This window comes from Watersipora subatra, chromosome 2, assembly GCF_963576615.1.
Source record: "Watersipora subatra chromosome 2, tzWatSuba1.1, whole genome shotgun sequence".
Classification (NCBI taxonomy): domain Eukaryota; kingdom Metazoa; phylum Bryozoa; class Gymnolaemata; order Cheilostomatida; family Watersiporidae; genus Watersipora; species Watersipora subatra.
This window is the reverse complement of record NC_088709.1, coordinates 72,445,516-72,470,278: the sequence shown is the minus strand read 5'-3', so window position 1 is coordinate 72,470,278 and position 24,763 is coordinate 72,445,516. Positions and strand designations below refer to the sequence as shown.

The following is a 24,763-nucleotide window of genomic DNA, read 5'->3' as shown; positions in this document are numbered from 1 at the left end:
ATTATCATCTATTATAAACGAAAAACATTATAAACAGCTAAACAGAACCAGGCTTTAGTTTTTTTTTCATGAAGACTTTAGATGCAGTTAAATATTGAAAATTACTATATAGTAATTTTGAAAACATTGTATCAACAATGAATTACTTCGTATGATGTAAGTATCAATATTGGTATTATCGCGTGAATATTTGCGATCGGATGTTGGATTTCCATCGTCTTAATTGGTGATGCACTTGCAGCATCTCTACGCAGCTCTGTTTTCAATGCACGTATTTTAAAAATATTATCCCAAAAATAAAATTATCACCTCCGAATTTAAAAGAAAGATTTCCTACACGTTTTAACATTGACATTTGACCTTAGATGCATTTTAATCGTGTCAGCTGCAATATAAAATATAGGCCTCGATGTAGCTAAAAGCGCAACAGACTAATATAGATAGTGCAGACGTGTGCGACAACTTCTTTGTAGCACGTAAACTCGTCAGCTACGAACAATTGGGAGTTGTGTGACCACTCCTGCGTATCTTGTAAATTCGTCCTCTTCATTCCTACTCAAAAATTCATAGCGTATACATTTAACACTAGATAGATCAATGTAATAATCACTGAAGTTTGCTCTCTCCAGTAGATCAAGCAGTTTCTCTGTCAACAGTATCGTCGTCTTGCTTGACTGCATTTCAACTACTGCTGACCTAGTGAATGCGAGACTCTCTTCAAGTAATTATTGTCTGCATGTACTCTGAAGAAGCAGCCATATCTTTTGACTAGATCATGCAAATGGAGCTTAGCACATCGAGAGAGAAGATTTCGGACAGACAAGATGATACTACCAGGAAGATAGAGAGCAGCGAGTACGGATACTAACTGCTTTAATTATTTCCTCAGGTTTTGAGGCTGGTATTCATTGTAAACTGAATTGTGAATCTGTTACATGTTGTTTGGTGCTAGATACGACTTATGTACCTTTGAGTTAACTTAACACATAAAATCAAAAAACATCGCAGACATTTGTTAGCAATTAAACCTTGTTCCACAAAATGACTGCCATGTATAAGGGATTTTTGAATGAGCGAATTTTTTTAGCTATAGCATACGCATAGGCCTATAGTAGCACTTGCAGCTTTTAAGCTGTTCCGTTTCCTGAACAGACTTGTGAGATTATGTCAATCTGTAACATTTTCCTCATATAGAAAATATAATTTATTTACTCATATATTATATAAGGAAATATATTACTCGTGATTTACTGACATAAAAATAAGGCAAACAGAGTCATATTAAAGATAAACCCTGTCATACACTAAACTATTTTATATAAATAGTAAAACTTTGAGATGAAATAGTTTGTAAAAGATTTACTTATTTCGTAAATGCCAAAACCATTTCCCACATACATCGAAGTACTAAAACGGCGTTAGCAAAGAAACTAGTATTAGCCTGATACACTTACTAATTGTTTCTATGGTGTTACAATAAAAGCTGTTAACGAAAAAGCTTGAGATTTGGAGTTGGAAAATTAACTTCGACACAAACGGAAACAATGAATGAATCAATTGTTATCGATGTAATCGAGTGATTACTAGCACGGTTTTGTGAACACCTTTTTACTGATTACTGGCTTATTTGGGTTGGTGAAGATTAACAATGTCAAATAGTATTGGTCAAATAGAAGTGGCATTCAAATAAAAGTCACGTTCAATTAAAGGGTGGCGCTTTATTTTTCGACCCTCTTTCCTTAGTGGCGCTCATATAGAGGTGGTGTTCAAATAAATGTGGCACTCAATTCCAAGTTCTATGGTACGTTGATTATGTATCAGCCCACTCTTAAGGAGGTCTATATGTTGACCACATACCCATTCCCTTCAAAATATTAAGAAAAAAACTTTCTTTGTTGTGAATGACTTTCGTGGCTCAGAAAGAATGAGTATGAATAAGTTAATTGCTTACAGATGTTTTCATAATCTATTCGGGGTGAGTGATGTGCCATAGGTGATGTGTATGAATGAAATCTATTTATATTGTCAAAGGTAACCGGTTCTTGATTTAATTTTATCTTACACCCATTCCCTTCCTTTCTCAAAGCCTTAAATATTTTTTTCAAAATATTAAGAAAAAAACCTTCTTCGTTATTAAAGAGATTCTGAGATCAGAGCTGAGCAAAATAAGTATCAAGAATTGAACAAAACTTCATCAAGCATATTATCAGGTGGGTTAGACCTGGTTAGTATTCAGGTAGTGTATTTTTGTAAATTCAGTCAATAAAATGATGAACACCACTTATTAACTTTTAACAATAACATTCTAATGCTGTTAGTATTGTCTTTTCTGAAAATCAAGGAATATTATTTGACCATTAGCAATATAAGTGTTTGGAGAGCGAATATACCCTTTTTAGGTACTTATTGTAAGAGCATACTTAAAAAAGTTTTAAAAGTTTTCGTTAAAAGAATACATGAGGATTTAAACCATAACTGTCACGAACAACTTTTATCGTATTTACTAGGTAAATCAGACACGCTAATTCCGATTTTGTACTCAAAATAAAGATTAGTCCACTAACCTTCAAAGTCATTTAGGCTTTTTTAAAGCGTTTCAATATTCGTTTCGAAAACAACACAGTCGGCATTACAAGCTCCGCCCATAAATATGTGACGAAACCTAGCTTTTTCAGGAACAGAAGTTAGGAATGTTTAGTCCGATTTAGAATAATAGAGATGGGTGTCTTAAAACCCATTATTATCTAAATCCAGCCTGTAAAATAATTTAAGTTTTTTATGAAAGGTGTATAAACTATTTAAAATTGCTCGTAGCTTGTTACATGACGTTTAAATTGGCTGGACACCGAGAAAAATGAGCTCAAAAAGAGCGGTTTTATCACAAGCTAGCGTTGTTATCGCGCTTTTTTAAATATGCAATGTTAAATAGCTCATCTACCTTTCAGAAAAGACTGATATTATTTTTAAGGCTGAATTTAGATATTAATGGATTTTAAAACACTCATCTCTATTATTCTAAATCGGTCTAAACATCCCTACGTAACTGCCGTTCCTAAAAAGCTAGGTTACGTCACGTATTTATGGGTGGAGCTTGTTATGCCGGATCGTGTTGTTTTCAAGACCGATATTAAAACGCTGTAAAAAGCCTTCATTATTCTGAAAGTTAGTGGACTAATCTTTATTTTGATTACAAAATTGGAATCAGCGTGTCTGATTTACCTAGTAAATACGATAAAAGTTGTTCGTGACAGTTATGGTTTAACTGTGTGTCTTCATTATCGGTCATGTGGTTGGCAGACTACGAGTCAATGCCTTCATTATTAGGTAGGCTCGAGTAAATGTTGGTTGATCAGGGCTAGCCTTACCGACCTGTTTCCTCGGTCATTCATCCTTAGATGCCAACAACAACGAATGGTATAAAAAGTAATAAAATGTGATAAAAGGTATCCATTCTATCAGACAACCATCTAATATGACTCAGTTTCTAAGTCACCGCTCAGCGTTTAAGACATGCAACGGAAGCAGCAAATGCAATAATACAAAAACTCTAATGAGGGGGGAGTGTTGAGAACAAACCAGAAGTTACAATTTTAGAATATTTACTCGCTGTACTCTTAACTATTAAGCTTTTAGCTCTGTATATATATGGATTTAATTTTTTAAACTCACCAATATTGCCAGTTTGATTACAGAGAGGGAAATAAGATGACATGGGACTTGAGCACAACAGACACTTTGCTCTACTTGGTGACACCTATAGTTACCATTTCCTCTGCCATTTTCCTTCTGCTTTTTATTCGACCACATAGACCACTGCCAATATCAATTAGCTGCTACTGCCCTGCCTATTTTACTGCTTCTGATATTGCTTACACCAATCAAGCCTGTCTATCAAAATCCTCTCAACTCTACACTTACTACAACGCGTCAAAACTACTACCCCTCAACCATACGGTTAGTCTTTAGACAGAGATTTGGTGCACCGCTGTTGCACGGGTAATAAAATAATTACTTAATCAATTTAACTTTACTGGCAAGCTAGTTGCTTAACCTAGTCTAAGCCTTTACTATAATAATGACCGAGTTAGAAGCCAGATTAACAAACATCATGTTAGGTGTAATGATTAAGTGTGCTAATTAATAGCCAATTGTATTTTCCTAAGCCCTTTAAGTATGCCTATTTTAAACAATGTAATAGATAGGTGCACGATTATCTACCACTAAGGCCAGTCAGACATGTAGTCTAGTGGTTTAGAATGCTTGCCTGCAGACCTGAGATTCGAGTTCAAATTAAGTGCAGAGCACACTTTTCACTCCTAAAACTTATCGCTAACACTGGACAAATGAACAACAGAAAAATATTGAGATTTATATAGATACTAGCCAAATACCCAGCGTTGCACGAGTAATAAATTAATTACCTAATAAGGTCGAGTTACTTACATGGAAAGCAAGATCTTTACTAAAACAATGCCAGCTCTTTGGGCCAGCTCAACAATCGTTATGCAAAACGGTCAACAGTGCTATTTGCCCAAGAATACCATTGTATTTCGTGTAGCCTAATGGTTAAGTTTGCTGCCTATAGATCTGGAGGTCATGAGATAAAATCTAGTGCAAGGCAAAATTTGTGTTGTTAGAAATTACTTGTTATAACTAGACACAGGGATTAACAAAAAGTCTGTAAAACAAATACTGAGATTTATAGATAGATAAAGATGTATTTAATAGCTATTGACCAGCAAAACTCACCAATAGGCTTCGTGTCAAAGCATGTAATAGATTGCAACTGAGCCATACCATTTTTTATGTGAGAGGAGATTTGAGTGATTCAATATGAAGATGTTGTTTGATAAATATACTAAAATCATTTCATAAATGCAAATTTACTTGGAGCTTAATGTTGGCTAAATGCTCTACTATATCCCAATTTCTTTTATATAGGTGACACTTGATGAATTATTTCCTGAGAAAGACCTACCAGTTGGAGATTTCTCTTCTCCAATTTTCCTGTTAGCAATTTTGAGCTTGCTGCCTTTTCTTTTCTGGAGACTGGTTGGTGCAATGGATGGCAGAGATTTCTTGTCTTGCTCTGGATCACCAAGTAGTGGGAAAGGCTTTATTCTTTTTTTATGGTCAGTTATGTCTGTATTACTGTCTTATTTATGGCTCTGCAAATGAGACTTTCGTATACTCACAGCCCACTGGTTTTGTAAGCATCATGAGGGGCGCAATGGCTTTATCAGACTCTGATGAATAAATGGTCCAAAAATCTGAAAAATGCCATTTTTTTCTATTTTGACTCTTTCGTGCTGTATTGTATCATTGTCATGGCAACTGCCAATAATCTTTATGCAAACAATTTTGGTAAGATGGCCATTCCCTCATAGAGTCAACTATTCGCTGACATAGTTTATTGCATTTATGTTGGAGTGCATGAGACGACCTAATGAAATCAAGAAATGTTGTTTTTTTAGCTCAAAAAATAAATGAAATCCACCACTCTGGACTATGAGTGCGTGAGGAATGATTCTAACTTATTGCGTACCACAAGAGGAGCAGTGTAGTGCGGTTTTAGTAAGTTTTGTACAAAAAAATTTTGATTAGTGTGTAGTTAATTAATTAGCCTAAAAGTTCTTGGTTGCAATCCCTGCTTAGTAATTACCACCAGTACCACACGCATTACGGCTTGTGAAGTTTCGCAAATTGTAGATCGATTGACTTCTGGTGACTATATAACGCATAAGGGTCCTAGAGACAGTGAATACTTTTTTAACATTATTTATAAAAATAATTCCATAAGATGTAATAATAGCCATATCCTTTTTCACTCGGAATATGCTCAAGCCGTTACTTACAAGAGTTAGGGAAGGAAGTGCCTATGAATGTATGACATCATTCTGCAAAACATTTGTAGACTTTTTTTATAACATCAGCTGATGTAAAAACTGATGCTGATTAATTTTGTATCAACATTTTTTTTATAGATTTTGAGTTTAAAAGTTTACCGCAGGTTATATGCATAGTTGTCAAGCATTAGGCTTTAGGAAATGTTTGATAAAAAATTTATTTTGTAGCGAAAGCATAAACTTATTGATATAAACAAATTTCTAAATGAAATTGTTTTCAAAATTACTTTTATTTTTTTGTACAAAGCTATGGAACTCATACCATCCTCAACATAATAAACTGTGCTAGGATAACTGTTGTGCGGCAGAACTCATACTAAGTTTCTATACAGCAACAACACAGTGACACACCCTCATATGGCACTGCAATGCCATCATGGAAACAGCTGCACCACTCTCATTCTGCTGTGATTCATTGTTGCTGTTTAGAAGTGAAACGCTGGTGCGATTTGCTATATCTGTGTCATAAAGCGGCTTTAGTGACCAACAGCATCGCATTTACGCGTTGTTCTAGTTTTTTTTGCTTCTTTATACACATCACACAACCATCGCTATACTATTATAGTGCACTATGGAAACATGATCTGCTCGTAGGCCAAGAATACTGGTTTGACACTGGCCCACTCAGGTGTAACTCCACTATCTCTGACTACATAAACTGAATAAACTGGACCCTTTTGTTGGAAAACTAAAATTGTCATTTACAACATTATTACTCATTGTGAATTTAGTCAATAACCATAAATTATATATTAAATTATTTTTCATTTTGTCCTGGTTTTATTGGTTTTGGAAAGATTTTGTAGGCTAAGTTTTCAACATTTCATTTTGTAATGGTTGAAGATAACAACCTGTACAGATATGATCACACCACATGCATTTCTATTGGATTATTTCAAGTCATATATTGTATGATTATAGTTTTCCCACAAAGGGCGCCAGTTTATTTTCCACAGCACTGTAGTAATGGCTAAGGGTATTCTGCAGTAGGCAGATCTCTCATGACATGATCTTCTTCAACTGTCTCAATTAGACATTTCAAGGAAGAGTATGGAGGTGGTTCCCCTTTCCTGGCCTCAGGTTTTTTCCTTAGCTCATGAACAATCTAATACTACATGCCCTTCTTGACCTCCCAGTCTAAGGCTCAAACAACTGTTCTACCGCGTGTCCGTCCAAAGTGCTACCTACCGCACCACACCAGAGCTTGTAGGAACTTTTTAGCACAAGAGAAAACTCAATTACTTTGAATGTATTGTATTTGTAGGTTTCTCTTCACCAAATTAGGGTCAGTCTGCTTGTGCAGTTGGTTTGTGTGGAAGATATTCGATCTGAAGAGAGAGGCTAGTGAATATGTGATGGCAGTAGAAGCGAGCAATCAAGTCAGTAACAAGGATGCCCTCTGTCTATTTGAGGCAAGTCTAAAGCAGCATGATCTGGAAGTTGTCTTGAGCAAGCTGTATAAAGGGTGGTTCCCATATTGTCTGCGAGACCCCGGCGGTAATCTTTTGTAGGAAAACCCTTGAGATGCTAAGCTCAATGGCTTATGTTCGCATGAAGCTGCATCGCTAACGAATGAATAAAAATAGTCCCTCGCCACGCCATTTTTGAAACCTTGAAAAATGCTAACATTCGTCGTTAGCATTTTTGAAAGTTTCAAAAATTCTGACTTTCGCCTTAACACTGCAGTTCAGGAAGGTTTTTCCTGCGGCTCCTTGTGAAAGTTGAACAGCACTGAAGTTTTGCGCTGACCACCGGCAACTACAGGCGGTAATCGGCATTTAGGTTGCCATTTCACTGCCGATAGTCCTGCTATCTTGCCAGTGGTGCTTGCGGCGTATTTGGGAACCAGGCTTTAGCTTACCAAAGATAGTTTACCAAAACTAGTACCTTTCGTCCGAAAGTATCAGCATTTTTCTATAATTTATGATTGTTTTAGATGTTTGAGGTTGTGTGCCTGCCGGGATATTTCAAGATTAAAATCAACAAACTTGATCACAGTGAAAACATTCAGATCAAACAAAAGTGCGACTATGACGTCTATGATGGCAAAACCTGCAACACTGCAACTTGAACATGATAGCCGATATCAACTATAGCAGTGATAACAACTAATGATGTTATTTCACACGCTTTTTTCTTCTGAGCATTTTAATCTCCATCAAGTTTTGCCGATTTCAATATTAACCCTTTGGCTGGGTTAAAGCCCGGCAAAAACACCCGAAAGTCGTGTAATTTATTTTTCAAAATTCAATAAAATCAGTATTTTATGAACATGCGTAGCTAAAATCTTAAATTTATTTCTATGAACAAAATCTTTTTGTACATAAACATTCAATTACATATCTACTATTACAAAATAAATACAACCAAGTGCAATTGTCCTTGTATGAAATGCTTGGAAGCATTTCTTTCGGTAGAGTCAAATGCAATATAACGGAGCCGCGCGAGCAACCATAACGATCGTTTTTCTCTGTATATTCCAAGAGTATTAAAAGTCCAAAAAGTTTATATCACTCCTATCATCTGAATTATTTTTATTCAGAACAGACAGAAAATCACTAACGATCGCAGGATCAAATAATCTTTTACTTTACCGTTTTGAAAGTTGAGCCGATGTTGACAGTTTTTCCAGATTTTATTCTTTTCCAAGGAGGCACGATTTCTGTACCTTTTACCACAAAGCAACACCTCTCAGATAATCATTTCATATTGCAAATCATCGACTAATATCTTGTAGATGATATTTAAAACTTACTAGTGTTTATATCCTTTGTTTAACGTTACTAGGCGACAACTTTATAAACGTTTACCGAAAGCGACATAAATGTCGTTTCCCCACGCAACCGATAAACCACATTTTGGTCGTTTCCCCAGCCAAAGAGTTAAATCATCCTAGCAGTCAGATCACCTCAAATATAAAAAAAAACAATTAGCAATGATAAAAAATTACCAGTACTTTCTGATAAAATCTACTAAAATTTTGTATAAGATCATCATTTAGACCAGATATCAGGAATGTCATCCTATGGCCTGACTTGAATTATTGACCTGACACTTAGCAGTGCAAAGTACCAGAGTAGCAGTATTTGCTATAATCGCTGCTATAATAGAAATGTTTCTGTTCTTCCCTTTGAAGCCAGTTGCAGGTTGAGATGAGGGAAGGCTATGAGCTGGATTTGAATTTACTACACGCAGCTTGTTTGACGAGCATCCCAACCAATCACCAATCGATTGCCTTTCAGTTCTTAATAATGAATGTGCACATACTTATTCCCTGGGCCTTCTCAGCATATCTGATGATCTCTCACGGAACAATAGACTGTCAGAATACTAGTATATGATAAGAGGTCGTAGTATGAAATAAATTTACTCAAGCATGATTACTAACATTTATTATGTACATGATAGAACAATCCTTACCTATGAATTTTTAAAAAGTGGTCTTTTTTTCCAATAAAACCCAAAAATAGCAGCAGCATACATGGAAATTTATGCTGCTGACGGGTTTATCCCAAAGCGTTAAATTAAAACTTAGCTAAACCTTATACCAATAGAACAATGTTTGTGAGGAGTTTTGCAGCTGTAGATTTATAAGCACAGCAAGATACTTTAGAGGTCAAGGCGACCATCAATTAGAGCCAGTCATTTATCAAATAAAATTAGTGAGAATATTTTATTTGCAGCATTACTGATGATTTTAACAATCGATCATTTTATTTCAACTTGCTCAGTAATTAAAAAGTTTGTTTTATAAAGCTTTTCAAGCATTCCTAGTTTTATTAAGACCAGCCATTTCAGCTGAGCGCTAAACAGACTGGTAGTCATTAAATAAAGTTTGATGTTGCTATTCCATCACAGGGGTGGATACAAGTTGTTTAGTTCCCTTTGGAACAAATAATTAAGCACAACTGTGTCAGCTCAGCTCAAGTATGCATACACTGTACTTAAGGTATGTAGGAGTCTGCAATAGACTGAGTCTTCCTCATGGCCCTTCCCCCTTTCTCAAAAGCAGCTGAGAATGTGTGTTATATTTGACCACACTATAATACTAGATTATTCAGGTGTAAAACATGGATGAATGCAGAAAATAAACCTTCTTTAATGCACTCTTCGCTGTACACTTTCCAGGTTCGTCGTTTTGGCGCTAACGTACAAAGATATTCGGTGGGCTGTCAATTCTTCACAACACAGAACACGCAGGTCACCTGGGAGCACCTGCTTCAGCCTGTCATTATGTCCCTGCAGGCGTGGCTCAGTATTCTACTTGTTATGCACATCTGCAACTCGTTTGCTACAGTGATACTTCTGATCAGTTGCTCTATGAGGTCAAACAGAATTACTTTCATTCGTGGGTAAGTAAGCTTTTGATATTGACCTTGAAAGGTCATGACACCTGTGAAGTTTTACACAATTGAATAACAACTATTATTAGGTCAGCTGTAACCACAACCATATGCACAGCTATTATTGGTCTTCATGCTAACTTAGCTTTGCAAATCTATTGAATTTGAACTCCTGAAACTTGAATTAAAGTTAGTTTCATTCAAACTGGTAAACAATGAAATTTAAACTATGTAATCGGAGTTGTCAGAACATGATAATAATTTGAGTTGCAATTAGTTACACAATTGTGAATGAGTTCGAGTTAGATTGGGGTTGAATCTTTATGCGTTCCAAAAACATTAAAAAGTCTGAGATCTATTTTTATGATAATTTACATGAACTAAATTATTTTTTACAACCAAACGTTTAGCAACATCTGCCGTTCTTGAAAATTGTTTATACGGTATAAAAAATGCTAAACTCGAGAATCTTTGCTTTTGACCTCATAAAGTGAAATATTCAAACACCAGAATTAATCTTATTTTTTTGCAAATAAAAGGTAGATGGTTTTTAGTGGTTTGAATAATATTTCTTATTTTATTGCGCTAGTTCCACTTTCAATTTTCATTAAACTTTGTCCAAAAAGTTAATTTGAAAATTAATCTGATCAAAATGGGTTGAGTGTACTTTTGCAAATTTAGGAAAGATTTTGGTTTGAACTCACGTGTGGTATTAACTCAGTTACAACTCAGTTCATACAACTCAACTGCTTAACTCAGTTAAACAGTTGAGTTGTATGAACTGGTAAAAATCAGGTGATTTGAATCAATTCAGAATTCAGATTCTCTGAATAAATGTGCATTTGCATCTCGATGATTAGTCGGAGTTGTGTTTCCGCAGAGAGAGTTGGAGTTAAAAAGGCTTCTAAGTCTGTTTATGATTTGAAACTCAGTTTTTAAGAAAATCTGAGAGTTTGAGTTGTTACCAAACTCAAACTCGGACCACAAAATGTGTCAGTTTTTAGCCAATGAAATACAACATCTGTAGCCATTTCAATTTGACCGCTCATCAGCATCAACACAAAATAGTCATTCCGCTACTACATGCCAAGTACATGTATTTGTAAAAAATAACGGTAATTAATATATACTCATTAGTATTGATTCTTAATCGTCTTGGTATAAGCGTACCTGATGCTATCAGCGCGATTTTTAACTGATTCTGTAGGAGAACCAAATATATCACCATTGTGTTTTTGATGCAATTGCAAGATATGATTGGTTAAATCTATGTTGTACTCAGTCAACGACAGCCGTCAAAATCAGACAAAGATAATATGTAGCATTTTACCGATCTTGTGTCGGCGAGTATGACACAGCTGTTTTCGCGACCATTTTTCATTTCACACAAAACCGACTTTGTGGAGATGAAAGCAACTCCAATGAATCACTGTAGTGTAAATACACATGTCTATGTGAGTGGATAATATTACAAGAAAAACTTGGTAACTAATGGTGTTAAGATAGTACAACCTCGACTTTCGATCACATTTTACACATAAAATTTTATAATTCGGGAAAGTATTTGTTGTGACATGCAACGTACTTTTCAGGATTGGATTGCATTTCCAAGCATCGGAGATTTCTCCAAATGCATTGGTTTTGTAAAAAAAAGTAAAGTGTATAGTGAAAACTAAAAATACAACATAAAAATTACAAAAATAAAGAATATACATTAAGTAAACCAATACCCAGTGCAAGGCAAAAGGTTCCCTCCAGATAACAAGTGTTGGACCGTCTAGATGATATTCACAATTTTTCCTTTATAGGAATATCCCAAGTAATGTAAGCGGGCAGCAAGTTGAGAAACTGGATGCTTTATTGGGAATCAGTGGAATTTTTGTCGCCAAGCTCTCTAGCAAGATTGGCCATGGGGAGAAAGTACGCAACCACCTAGTAAGCTGCCTTCAGAACAGTAGAAGTGAGTAAAGCGCTGCTTATGAATAGCCAAGCGAGAGTGTTTATGCTGAATTATATTCCAGTGTTGATTCTATCATAAAACTCAAATTCAGTTAATCAGATTGGAAGTATCTAATACCAAGAAATCGCTACTGATATTTTAGTTGCCTTGCTTTTACCTAGTGCCTCTATACTTCCAGATATTTTATAACTGCTGTTGCCTTTTCTATATTCCGAAATATAAATCTTTTTTTAAATCCTGCAAACAACTTTACGGTTGAATAAAATAAATTTTGACACAACACAGCAGTTGGCTTTATTTTTAGAACTCTTCCTGAAGATGCCAATAAGTTTTATCTCACTCTAATTTGAGTAATCTGCTTTGAGAAAAAGTTTATTGTAAAATTTACTATCATCAGCAAGAGAAATTTCAATTGTAGGCAACTGTATTAAATATATTTTTCCACATCCGCAAATTTACAATTTATGTACATTATCTTAAAAAGAGCAATAACGCTAAATAGACAAACAATAGGTGATGACAAGTAGAGATGACAGCACTTGTATCCATATTCTCAAAGTTAAAATAGAATAGACCGAATGTGTGAAAACTACTCTATATCCAACACACAGTTATATTTTGCTGCCAGTCATATCATTTCCTATTGGCTCACCAGACTGTATCCAGGTGATAATACCATTTTTACATATGGCAGAGGGACACGACTGCCAGACTCCTTTCAATCAAGCTAATAGCAAACATCCCCTAGTAGTTGTTACTAGCTAATAGGTTCAGCAAGATTCTTGCTTGAACTAACCAGACCTTCCTTTCTATCTCCTTTCTTGACACCATCAACAGCTTCCAATTGTTTAGCAACCATTTCTCCGTGCTCTTTGTAAAACCTGCGAATAACAGGATGTGAAGTACGACTGAATGGAATCTCATTGAAGGTCAACAACTTGCCAAGTTTGTGAATAAATAGTCAATTTGTAGTTAATGAATGCAATGTGCGTTGGAGGAACGAATAATTTAACAAATCCCGACTTCTTTATCAAATGTGATTGTCAAGCAGATCTTATTCAATGACACTAATCCCACTTTTAGGCTGACTTGAGAAAATGGGCCCACCAATTTAAAATGCAACCAGAGCTCCCACACTTTTGATAGACTAATTAGCCAAGAAAATATAAAATTCAGCAAATGTATCGAGTTCTCAGTCTAAAGCTACAGACAAAGCTGTCCAGCAATGTCTATAATACTGAAAACGGTTATATTTCAAACCTAGGATCTTAAGCCATCTTTTCCAGAGGACAACCGCATCCAGTGTATACAAAAATTGGCACTTCTGACCTAACATGAGTACATTTATGACAAGGAAAGGCCTTTCCTAAACAGTAATAGCATAATATCAAACATGCATATCATCAACTCCATGTATAGTCCTACAGACAAATGTATACAACACATCAGTACTTGGTGTTTTAGTACTAAAATTATTTCTCAGGTTTTCACTGTGAATGATTAAATTTTCAGACAAGCATCCACATTGTTTATGACCTGTCATTGTCCGATGTCATTAGCCAATGATCTTAAACCGTGATTCAAATTATTCAAGTGAAAATATCATGGTAACAATACTAATACTTCCTGAACGAACTGCTATTTCCGGTTTCATATTAATGACATCACAAACTCACCTGTTGGCCTCTATTTCACACTTAGCCTCATCATGCAGGCGTTTTTCCACATTAATTCCAGTGAAACGCATGTAAGCTGTAACTGCAAAGCCAACCACCAGCCTACAACACAAATTTTATCAAATCCTCAAGATAACTGCCTGGCCATATTAAAAAGATTACAAAAACAGACTAAGTGATATTTTTGGATGACATGGAGGAAACAACTTCTTATCATAGTGCCACACCAAAACTCACCTGCCTAAAAGGCTTCAAAAAAGCAGCTGACACACATGTTAAGTCATAACACATGTGACATGTGATCGTGAAAAAAAGTACGTCTCGACTTTGTGTTGAAGATGCTGCAAATATTTGATCTCATAGAGTTCTGAGTTTCATTTAGTACTAAAAGTAGCAGTGAATCTGATGATTCAGATGATGACTGATTTCGTTGTAGCTAATGTTTCTAGGGAAAGTAGAGCAGAGAGTAATATTTCAACGTTAATTTCTGATTTAAACCAAAAAAATAAAGCATTATGACCACTATTTACACTCGCTAAACTAGTCCATCTTATAGCAAAAATGCACTAATCACTCTCATATTTAATTAGGGCAATTGAATCAATATTTTTAAAATTATTGTAAAAAGTGTCGACCCATGTCCGAAATAGCAAAGTTTTAGAAAATTAATTACATCCGAGCTAAAAGAAAAAGTTAAAGTGTAACTGACCAGATACTAGCAGTTCAGCTTTCTAGCACTTGTTACTCCATTTTACTCACTTCAACATGAAACATATAGTATACAGATCGAGTCTCTCCTTAAACATGAGCCATGAATCTAGGAAAGGGACGTACCCAAAGTAACCACCGATGAAAGCACCACCGAGCATGCCCTTAGGCCCAAGAAGTACACGGCTTGTTGCACCTAGGACTGTACCGCTGAATCCATAGTGATAAGCACTAGTTTTGATTCTGTATAATTCTATAGCCTGGCTTAGCTTGCTGTAAAAAGAAAATAATAAAATGTATGAGATGCTGCCAGTCAGATAAAGGAAATCTAAATGACTACATCTGTGGTTGGTGCGCTTATGAGAAATGATGGGGCTTAATTAGCTTTCACCTTGTTGTCAAAATGTACAAATATAGAGTGCCTAGTGGTAATGTCACCAATAACCATCTACATCCCCTATATAGGGTGCAGTGATAGTAGAGAGTACCTAGTAGTAATGTTGCCAATAACCATTTACATACCTTATATAGCGTACAAAGATAGTAGAGAGTGCCTAGTGGTAATGTTACCTATAACCATTTACATGCCCCTATATAGCGTACAAAGATAGTAGAGAGTGCCTAGTGGTAATGTCACCAGTAACCATTTACACTCCCCTATATAACGTACAAAGATAGTAGAGAGTGCCTAGTGGTAATGTTACCGATAGCCATCGGTACACCCAATAAAGTATCGCTATAGCCTCAGGTACAGCTCGACACATAGAAAAAGAAACACTAGGTAACTAAAGTTGACAAAATTGCAACCATGAGGTTCATCAGTTCGTGATAACAAAGCGTTGTTTAGAGTATAGACTATGATCGCTGAAATTTCAGTAACCTTAAAGGTTGACTTGCAACAAAATTCACATTACAGTTATTTGGTATCAAAAAATTCATCATGTCTTACTCTGCGGTGTTGTAGGTGCAAAATTTGTGGAAATGTGATTACAAGCTCTTAAAAGCTCAAAAACAAAAAGCCTCCGTTGATCGGAATCAGTTTATTTCTCTGACGTTTATTTCTCTTTTTATTACATTTGGTTATTGTTTTGTCACGTGATGTTCTCACGTGAATTGAAAGGCCAATAAAAGGCTCAATATAAAACTTATCGTAGCACTAGTTTATGACAAACACTTCGGGTTTTACCGATGAGCCCTTACCAAATATAGATGCTCGCTAGTTTACAGTTTTGTTTCGGCTTGGTTTAATCGTCTAGTCGTAATCTGATCATGTGACCATACTTCCTGCCAAACAGCGCAAATAATTTCTGCAGCATTTTTCGACTATCACAGGTGACCAACAGGCTCGTCATGTTTATCAGAGGATGATATGCACTTCTTTGAGCTAAGGTTAAAAAATTAAACGAATTTTTACGGTAGGTTTTGAGCTATCAGTGCTCAAAATGACAGCATTACAATGACGATGAAATAGACGCGTAAGGACAATAGACATGGTTTTATTGAATGCGTGAAATATATTTGTGAGAATATTTCGACGAATGAGGTTGCGTGAAAGTGTAAACAGAAGCCATATCGTACAACTACGTCCCATTTGAGCCGTTTTGGAAAGAGATTCCAAACTACGGCGTTTTCGTGATGGCGACGATTAACTGTTCGTTTTTGAGCTTTTAAGAGCTTTTAATCACACTTCCACATATTTTGCACCTACAACACAGCAGAGTAAAACATGGTGAATCTTTTGATACCAAATAACTGTAATGTGAATTTTGTTGCAAGTCAACCTTTAATACAGGGCAACCCCGGGTTAGGACTTCCCTGTTTTAATGTTTTTTTCTTACGATGTAGAACACTATGTTTTTTCATTCCCTCGTTACAAAAATGCCTCTCGAAATTCAAATTTGGCAGTCGTTATGCTGAATACATCGGAACAACGAAGATGCCAATATGTTATCCGCCGAAATCCCTCCCACAACGTCTGAATGACATTCGATGCTCGCTCTCTCAGTTCAGCAATGAGATTCGATGCTCGCATTTCCAACTATTGCAATACATTCTAGCAAACCAAGAATCGTTACATTATAGGCTACACAACCATGTTCATGAACTACACTAGTTCCCAGTCAAGTAAACTGAGAGCAGACAATTCCAATATGTCAGCATAATAATTACAAGAAAAGGTGGGGTGAAACAATATTATAGCATGTTGCGTGACAGTGTTATAGGGTATGTAAATGGTTATTGGTAACATTACCACTAGGTGCTCTCTACTATCTCGGTAAGCTGTATATAGGAATAGCAATAGGATGAGTTCAAAGGTAAACTCAGGAAAACACAGAAGCAGCCCAAAGCAATGGTACAATAATTAATAGCCGCCTAGCTAAAAGACGTTTTGCTCTGCGATGATACCAACAGCGGCAAAGCAACAGTCGTTCCCATAACGGACCCCGACAGAACATTTAGGAATGAGGCAAATCGAGGCACTCTGACATCTGCGGAAGACGTTCAGCTTGGGAGGCAGGAAATTGCTACCCAAGTAAGATTGAGCCCTGTGACAAAAGTAATTCAAGAACAATACACTGCTTTAGCAAAGTCAAATAGCATAAGCACCTGTAACACGTGACAGTCAGAGCGGTGATTAAGAACCACTTGCCTCCCTTCTTCAAACCACCAAACATGTACGCATCAGCTGCACGTCTCTGTAACAATTGGAAACTCCTGTGAGTTATGTCAGATAAAAACAGGTGAACAGGCTAGGCACAAGTTAAGGCTCTTGTGACCATGACAGGTGAGTGCAGGTGATTGTATACACAGTAAGGATCTTGTGAATTATGGCAGATGAGAGCAAATGACTACGCAAGTTCAGGCTATGGTGAATATTGCTGATGAGTGGAGATCATTGTAGATTAGGTCTTGTGAGTTATGACAAATGAGTGCAGGTGCTTATCTAAAAGGATTTCATAAACCTATTAAAAAGGCAGAGTGTTGATCTAGAAAAAAATTATATCCATTATAAGAATAAGCAGAAAATTATAGTTTTTTTGTCAAATAATTATGTAATAAATGTGTGATCATCTATAGGGAATAACGCTGAGACACATGGTTGACCAGGTTCTTCCATGTCAATTTTTAAAGTCAATCCACAACTTTTGCCATTTTTTGTTTAATCATGTTTTAAATTTCTGAATAGGCAGAAACCAAGCGATAAAGCTGTTCCGTAGCTCAAGTTTGGTTGTCACAAATGAGTAGTATGCCTTAGTTTTTATAGATTTATGAGCAACAGGTAATTCTGGTATGTCAGTCATAAATGGAGTTATCCACTTTTGTAAGATCCTTGTGATAGAACTTTTGTTGACAACATTGGTTATTATAACTTACAAAAAACTTGGAAATGTGGAAAACCATCACATACGTAAAAAAACATTACTGTCCATTATAAACGAAAAACATTATCATCCATTATAAACAGCTAAACAGAACAAGGATTTAGTTTTTTCTTCATGAAGACTTTGGATGCAGTTGCATATTGAAAATTACTATAAAGGTCAGCAGATGTTGTGAATTAAAATAACTAAAATAGATACATACGCTGCCAAGCCATTTTGTCTTGTGTACTGTATGTGTGTTGGCCCTGATGTAGTTATATCTAGCAATTGGGGCAGTCAAGGAGAATGCAATGGAACCAATCAAGGTTGAAGAGAAGTAAGCGATGCTCTTGCATACTTTATTTTCTTCATAAAGCTGAGATGTCTTCGGACTGCAAAAGTGAATGACGAAAATTATTCTAATGACCTTATAATGATTAGCAACAAAAGTTGTCTCCCTTTGGCATAATATAAAGCATTGATGTAGTTATGATACATGTAAGGCATTTAATACTCGGGTGCCACACAGTCAAACTTCTATCCGTGACTGCCCTACCATATCGACTTTCAAGACACTATAAAATTTGAGCCAATATTTAATTTTACACTTAAAATAATTTTTAGAGTCGAATGTTCAAAGTTTCAAATGCAAAAAGTGACGGGATTGAAAATTAAAAACAAAAGTAAAATAACTTAAAATGTAAAGTGATACAATAAGCAATTAAATATTTTGCAATTTAAGATATGGTAAGTTTCCCTGTGTTTCCCAATCACCACCACTATGTATGCACCATCCGTCTACCTCAATGGACCTGTCTTCAAAGCAGAAATAAAATGACAAGAAAGTTTTTCTGTTGAGTTATGACCTATTACTTTAGCTGTTAGATGTTTATATAATACTTTTATTTTCATACTGTCTAACAAAACTCTGTATTCGTCGAAGAGTTATTATAGATTATGGACTACAAAACATACTTATTGAATTATAGCGTATTATTATGTCAATATTTAATACAACATATGACAGTCCCGGCATATGTTATATCACAGTCCACTACAAATAACTGAATGAAACAAAATTTGATGTAGAGCTCGACTGTAGTTAGTCTTGCAATTCAACTAAAACTCGGAGTTTGATATCAAAATATATTTCAAAAAGATGAAGATGCTTGCTGGAATGATTACTTTTAAATGTATCGCCATATAATATTTCTAAGTAACACCTTTAGATATTACGATGATCATAAAATTGAACACTATACAACTATAAACAGAAAACTTTCACAATTAAGATTTAACAATTGCTAAAAATGATCAACAACAGTTCAAAGTGGTGATCTATCTTGACATTGCCTAGTTGTCATGGTATGGCTTGCTCAAAATAACTTCGATATTCGCAGAAATTGCATGCACCTTCTCATAAAATTGGGATGATATGAGCAAAGATTACGGTTGCACATAAAGCAATGAGGTCATACATAAGAAGTGTTTTGAGTAAGCAACCTAATACGATGCATCTTGATAAAATTGTTGAGTTTACATTGTCAATGTAGTGCCATGTTGGTTGGCCTAAGAGGAAGTAAAAAGATTCCAATATAAAAAAAGATGGTCCATCTTAGCTCCTCGCACTCTATGGTATACGTTTGTAAAATACTTATATTAGCATTAACTTTGATTTTTACTTTGGTCTCAATGAATGTTTCACTGCTAAATAGCCTTTTGTACAACAATTCCATCAACAGTAGCTGATTCATGCAATGGGATTTGACATGAACTGAAACAAACATTTACATAAAAGGAAATTGATATCATTTCAAAGAAGCAAGGACGAATGTCAAAGCCTCATGAGATAAGCGTTGACATGTTACAAGGAGACCTGAACATTCAACTCATCACAACAGCACCTCAAAAAAACTCAATGATTTCAACATTAGTAGCAGTTTTGTTTGTAATAAATACAAGTTTATAAGTTAAGTCGCTACTAAAAATGTATTATCCATTATCTATGCTATCATCTTCCAAATTTCCAAGCGAGTAATAGAAAAGTAAGAAGGAATACGCTGTAGAAAAAGTATAAAAATATATAGTCTACAATCAGTTACCCATCTGATAAATGAATGATAATGAAATCATCGTTCATAAACATTTAGAGTTATAATGTAAAATACAATTTGAGTCTTGGCTGTTGATACAAAAATTTCATTGATTACATATGTATTAACACTTGGAAGCTCAACTTGAAATTGATTTCAAATGATGCAAATTTAAAATATCAATAATCTTTAGGTTTATGAACCAAACTGTTATAACCTACCTATTTTTGCTTCTTGAACTGAATCATCTCAGCCTAAAGTTACTCAATGTCATATTAAACAGGTATTTTGGAAATTCATGTTTGCTTTTAGAATGATGGGTACTTAATGTTTTAACTGTCGCAAACCACATTAACGTAAACGCTAAAGTGTGTAGGGTGATTAAATAAGTATAGCAAATACTAACCACTGTTTAAGAAAAAAACGCTTTTCTTCAAAACTTCTGCTGCATAGTGAGCTGTCGGCCATTTAATGAGTTAAATAGTGATAATATTTGAAGAGTTGAACGGCCAGTACTGCATAGTAAAAGTTTGAAAAGACTGCCGACAGAGTGAAATGAAGGCAGTCTCTGGTTGAGTAGCAGATTGCAGTGGAGCAATTAGAGCAGGAGCTTGTCATTATTATGAGGCTAATTACATCCATCAAAAAACAATAAGGCTAAAGCTGTGTTCACACCAGCTGATTTGCAAACCAAGTTTTTTTGGCCTGCCTGTGAGCAATATTATGAAGTTATTGCCCCAATTGTCTCCTTCACAACAGAATGAGTTTGGACCTAGTGTGCGCGAGTTTGCTATTTTTATTTGCTGAATCAAATAACTTTAGCTGATATATCTTTAGCGAGCTAAGACTTGCATTTTGTTGATTGTTTTCTAGCAGAGTACAACGTTTAGACGTTTTCAGCAAGCTTACCTGTTATTTTTGGCAACTTAGTAATCACCAATAATGGAGAAGACGATTTAATAATGAGATAACTACAGAGAGCCTGATCTTTTGCTAACATCATCTGCTTCAATTATTATAACAACAGCATAATAATTGAAGCAGATGTTTTAATTATTATGCCGTTGCTACAATACTTGAACGCAAATTATTGTGAATAAAATTTGACTGAATATTCACAGAATTTGACTGTGAATAGCACCCTTCAGGGTACTATCACAAAATTATACAATGTTACATAATTATAATGTTGCCATTACAAGTTGTACATTGTAATATTACATTTTACTGCAAATCATAACCACTAAATACACCATGCGCATGAGCCATTGCATATGGCTACAAAGACAGAGTAACACTAGGCGCACACTGGCATGGTTAATCATGGCATTATAAATCCTGTATCTGAACTGATAGATTTAATTTCGGCCATGCTGATACAAAAGAAGAAGGAAAGAGACTACGTGTGGGTTTGTATTGACCAGGAGATTGGAACAAAGCCATCAAAAGGTCCCATCACCCAACTAGAATTGTTGAGCAACTACATATAGCAAAGTAAATACCTGGAGTGAAGTGTTTCACATCCTAGGGTTGTGATCATTATGAAAAAAATCCTAACTGGCCATTGACAGATACTCACTGATACCAAGATGTAAAATGCATTAGTTGTGGTAAATCTTCGCTTGGATATCTATGTAGATGTATTAGCCGACCAGGAAGGTCGCAGTAGATTTCTCTAACATCAAACAGTATGGAAACACTCATTCTACTGAGGCTCGACATGAGTGATTAGATTAGTCGACGGCAATTACTAGAGGCGATCAGAGGTGAAGAAAGAGGAGATATATACCTAGCTCAGTTCAACTTGAGAAACACTCTCCTAAATAGGATAGGATCTATTGAACAGAGAAACCTTAGTAGCTGGGCAAAATCATCACTTCCCATCGCTAATGTCTTCCGGAAGCCTGGGCATGCAAAAAATAAAAATATTCAGAATAAGCTTGCTAAGATTCGTCAGAAACTGATCGAGCATGCCAACAAAACAAAAACCTTTCAGAGGGTGAATTGTTCAGAACGGAATCTGATAAGGGTTATAGCATGTCACAGTGAGTAGTTGCACAAAGCTTCACTAAAGGTTTTATGAGGTACAGACTAGTGAAGGAATTATACTCAGTTAAACTGCTAGTTGAGTCCAGACATGTTCCAATGTCAGCTATTGTAGCGAGCAATCATCACTTCATGCACAAAGTTCTGTGGTTAGCAAACCAATTACCCAGGCTGCTTTATCACATTTCTGAAATACCACAACACAAAAGGTACTACTAATCAGGGTCGTATTGTTTTATGAGGCAGCCTCTGCTGTGCAGAAGCAAAATTTCAGCACCCAGAACGGCCAAACGGTGATTTTCTTGTTGTTTAGTGTCGACAATGTTCGGACGAAAAGTGCGAACATATCGTGCAGAGCAAGTTTCCAGGATGCTACTAGTGGTTGCAAACCTAGCGAATCCATTTCGACACCATTTCTTTACTGCTGAGAAGGGAATGGAAAACAGACGTTTCGGTTTTGTCTGTTCTGTTGCGGCACTTACAAAAACTTACACAAAAATGTTCATTTTCAAGTTAGAAATTCTCAAACAAAAATTTGAAATTGCTTCATTATTTTAGGGTAATTTTATAGAAAAAGTTGACATATTCAGCATAAGTGATTCTCTGTTTTCTAACTTGAGAGGTACTTACGAAAGCCATAATAACACTAAATAGTTCGAACGTCCGAAAGAAAAACCGATCGTTATAAGTTGGAAATTCCCAAACACGTATGCGTTACTATTGGCTGAAAGTAATCACATGACTGGAAAATGGCTGTTGTTGCTAGGTAGCCGTTGGACATTAATCATTTTTGAAAAGAGCTAGTTTATTTTAAGCAGAAGTATCTCTGGACCTGGATCATTTTTGCTGAAACTTTGTCACAGAGACTAAACTTTGTGGCCAGAAATATTAAGAAAAGATAAATCTAGAATTTTGAGAAAATGTGACATTGATCGTTCTTCCGTTGAGGTCTTCATCTGCTTGACAAGCTCTAGTCATGTATTACTTGTCTATAAATTGTTTGTTTAGTGAGCTATGTTATTATCTATATTTGCATGAAAATATTTATTGTATAGTTTTTATTTTTATGCTCACTTGTTGAACCCGTTTATCCATGGGTAAGGGTTGTACCATCAGCACCAAACCTGATCACCCAAGGCGTGAGAAGAATCTCTAACTTTGTTATTTCCAAAATCTACCATCTTCAAATTTAAATAATATTTAGGAAAGAACTATGATATCCCATTGAACTTTGAGTCACTCAGTGACTGGTGCTCTTATTATAGATCTAGATAGCTTAAGTTAGTTTCATTGTTCTACCGTTACTTTTTCTCAGCAGAATCACAAACCTTCTAATATTCAATTTTAAATAATCTTTAGTCTTTTATTTATAGATTTGCTGTTTAGAGTTTATTATCAAATCTTAATCAACAATCATAATATTTTTCTTTCTTACCCCTGGCACAAGTTTACATACCACATGACATGTATTCAATAATTCATACGGAAGGTAATACACAGTAATCTTCATGATTTTTGAGAAATATTTTTAGTATTATGTTTGCTTGTATAAGTTGCAATAATGCAATTAAAACTGTTCTCAAATAGGGTTTCTTGTGTGTGTTCTGTAAAAATTGTTTGATATTCGGGAGAGCGTTGCACCCCTCCCCAACCGGCCCCGTCGGCCGCCCAGGCCTACCGCCTTCACAAATCGCCGAAGAGGGCTACTCAAGATATTGGCAGAGGCATCCTAAAAATGAACAATACAGCCCTGCTACTAATCATCCTCATGTCCCAGCGTCACCATTACTAACAACCTCATCTGTACGAACAACGCTCTCTGACAGTCTCTATCCATCCTTCGGAGTGAACAATATAGATTACGATTACCAGTCTACTATGGAAAGGAGAGGATGTGATAATATCATGTCAAAACCTCACATAACAAGTTCACATTCTCCTATATACATCAGTGTACAATAGTTTGATGAGTATTCGTATATGGGTGTTTTTTTACTCGAAGGCCACTTGATTTGTTATACTTTGTATACTTGTAGTTTGTTTGATTTGTTATTTTACGATTTAAATGTAACCCATGGCGATAAAAAATGTTATAATTGCTAACAAGTACATACATTCCTAATAGGCTAACGCATAATCCTACATACTGAACACGCTAGCATATCCATTATCAGCGAGGTGTAAGATTTATTTATATTTTCCCTTACTTTATTTCATACAATCTTCTGACTCGATCAAAAGGATTTTGTAAACGAAGATACTGCTCAATCTCAGCTTCAATATCATCTTGAACAGCAGACATCAAACTTATCAATCCGAAGAACCATGAAAATGGCAAGTTATTCAATATGAAAACACCGGTCGGAAATTTACAACGCCTCGAACGATTCGGCTAGTTCTCAAACTGTCCGCAGTCACCTATATCGACCGATTTATTCTTGAATTGTTAAGAATATGCGTTTGGCTAAGCAACAAATAATTTCAATTCAGAAACAATTTTCACATTACGTATTTAATGTATTCAAAGTGCTGCACTTATTTATCAACTAGATATATTTAGTTAAGTCATAAACTTTCTTGGTCGACGAAACAGAATATAAGCGAGTTAGAACATACGCGAAGTGCGGTAATCAAACAAAGACTCAAACTGGAGTCGTTCATAAGAATAG

General features: G+C 35.6%; 2 protein-coding genes across 2 annotated transcripts; one reads left to right on the top strand and one right to left on the bottom strand.

The window, feature by feature from the left end:
* Positions 1-742: 742 nt before the first annotated feature.
* Positions 743-7,977, top strand: LOC137388523 (uncharacterized). Its single transcript, XM_068075008.1, has 5 exons — positions 743-855; positions 3,693-3,954; positions 4,942-5,132; positions 7,171-7,318; positions 7,843-7,977. Exons 1-5 carry the CDS (start codon positions 776-778, stop codon positions 7,975-7,977), a joined length of 816 nt encoding a protein of 271 aa, XP_067931109.1. The 5' UTR covers positions 743-775.
* A 4,662-nt stretch (positions 7,978-12,639) lies between these two features.
* LOC137387595 (RPII140-upstream gene protein-like) lies at positions 12,640-24,466 on the bottom strand. The gene is made up of 6 exons (XM_068074062.1): positions 24,302-24,466; positions 18,179-18,347; positions 17,201-17,289; positions 14,720-14,866; positions 13,886-13,987; positions 12,640-13,090 (listed from the first exon to the last, which is right to left on the bottom strand). The coding sequence occupies exons 1-6, from the start codon at positions 24,394-24,396 to the stop codon at positions 12,967-12,969; spliced, it is 726 nt and encodes a 241-aa protein (XP_067930163.1). The 5' UTR covers positions 24,397-24,466; the 3' UTR covers positions 12,640-12,966.
* Positions 24,467-24,763: the final 297 nt, after the last annotated feature.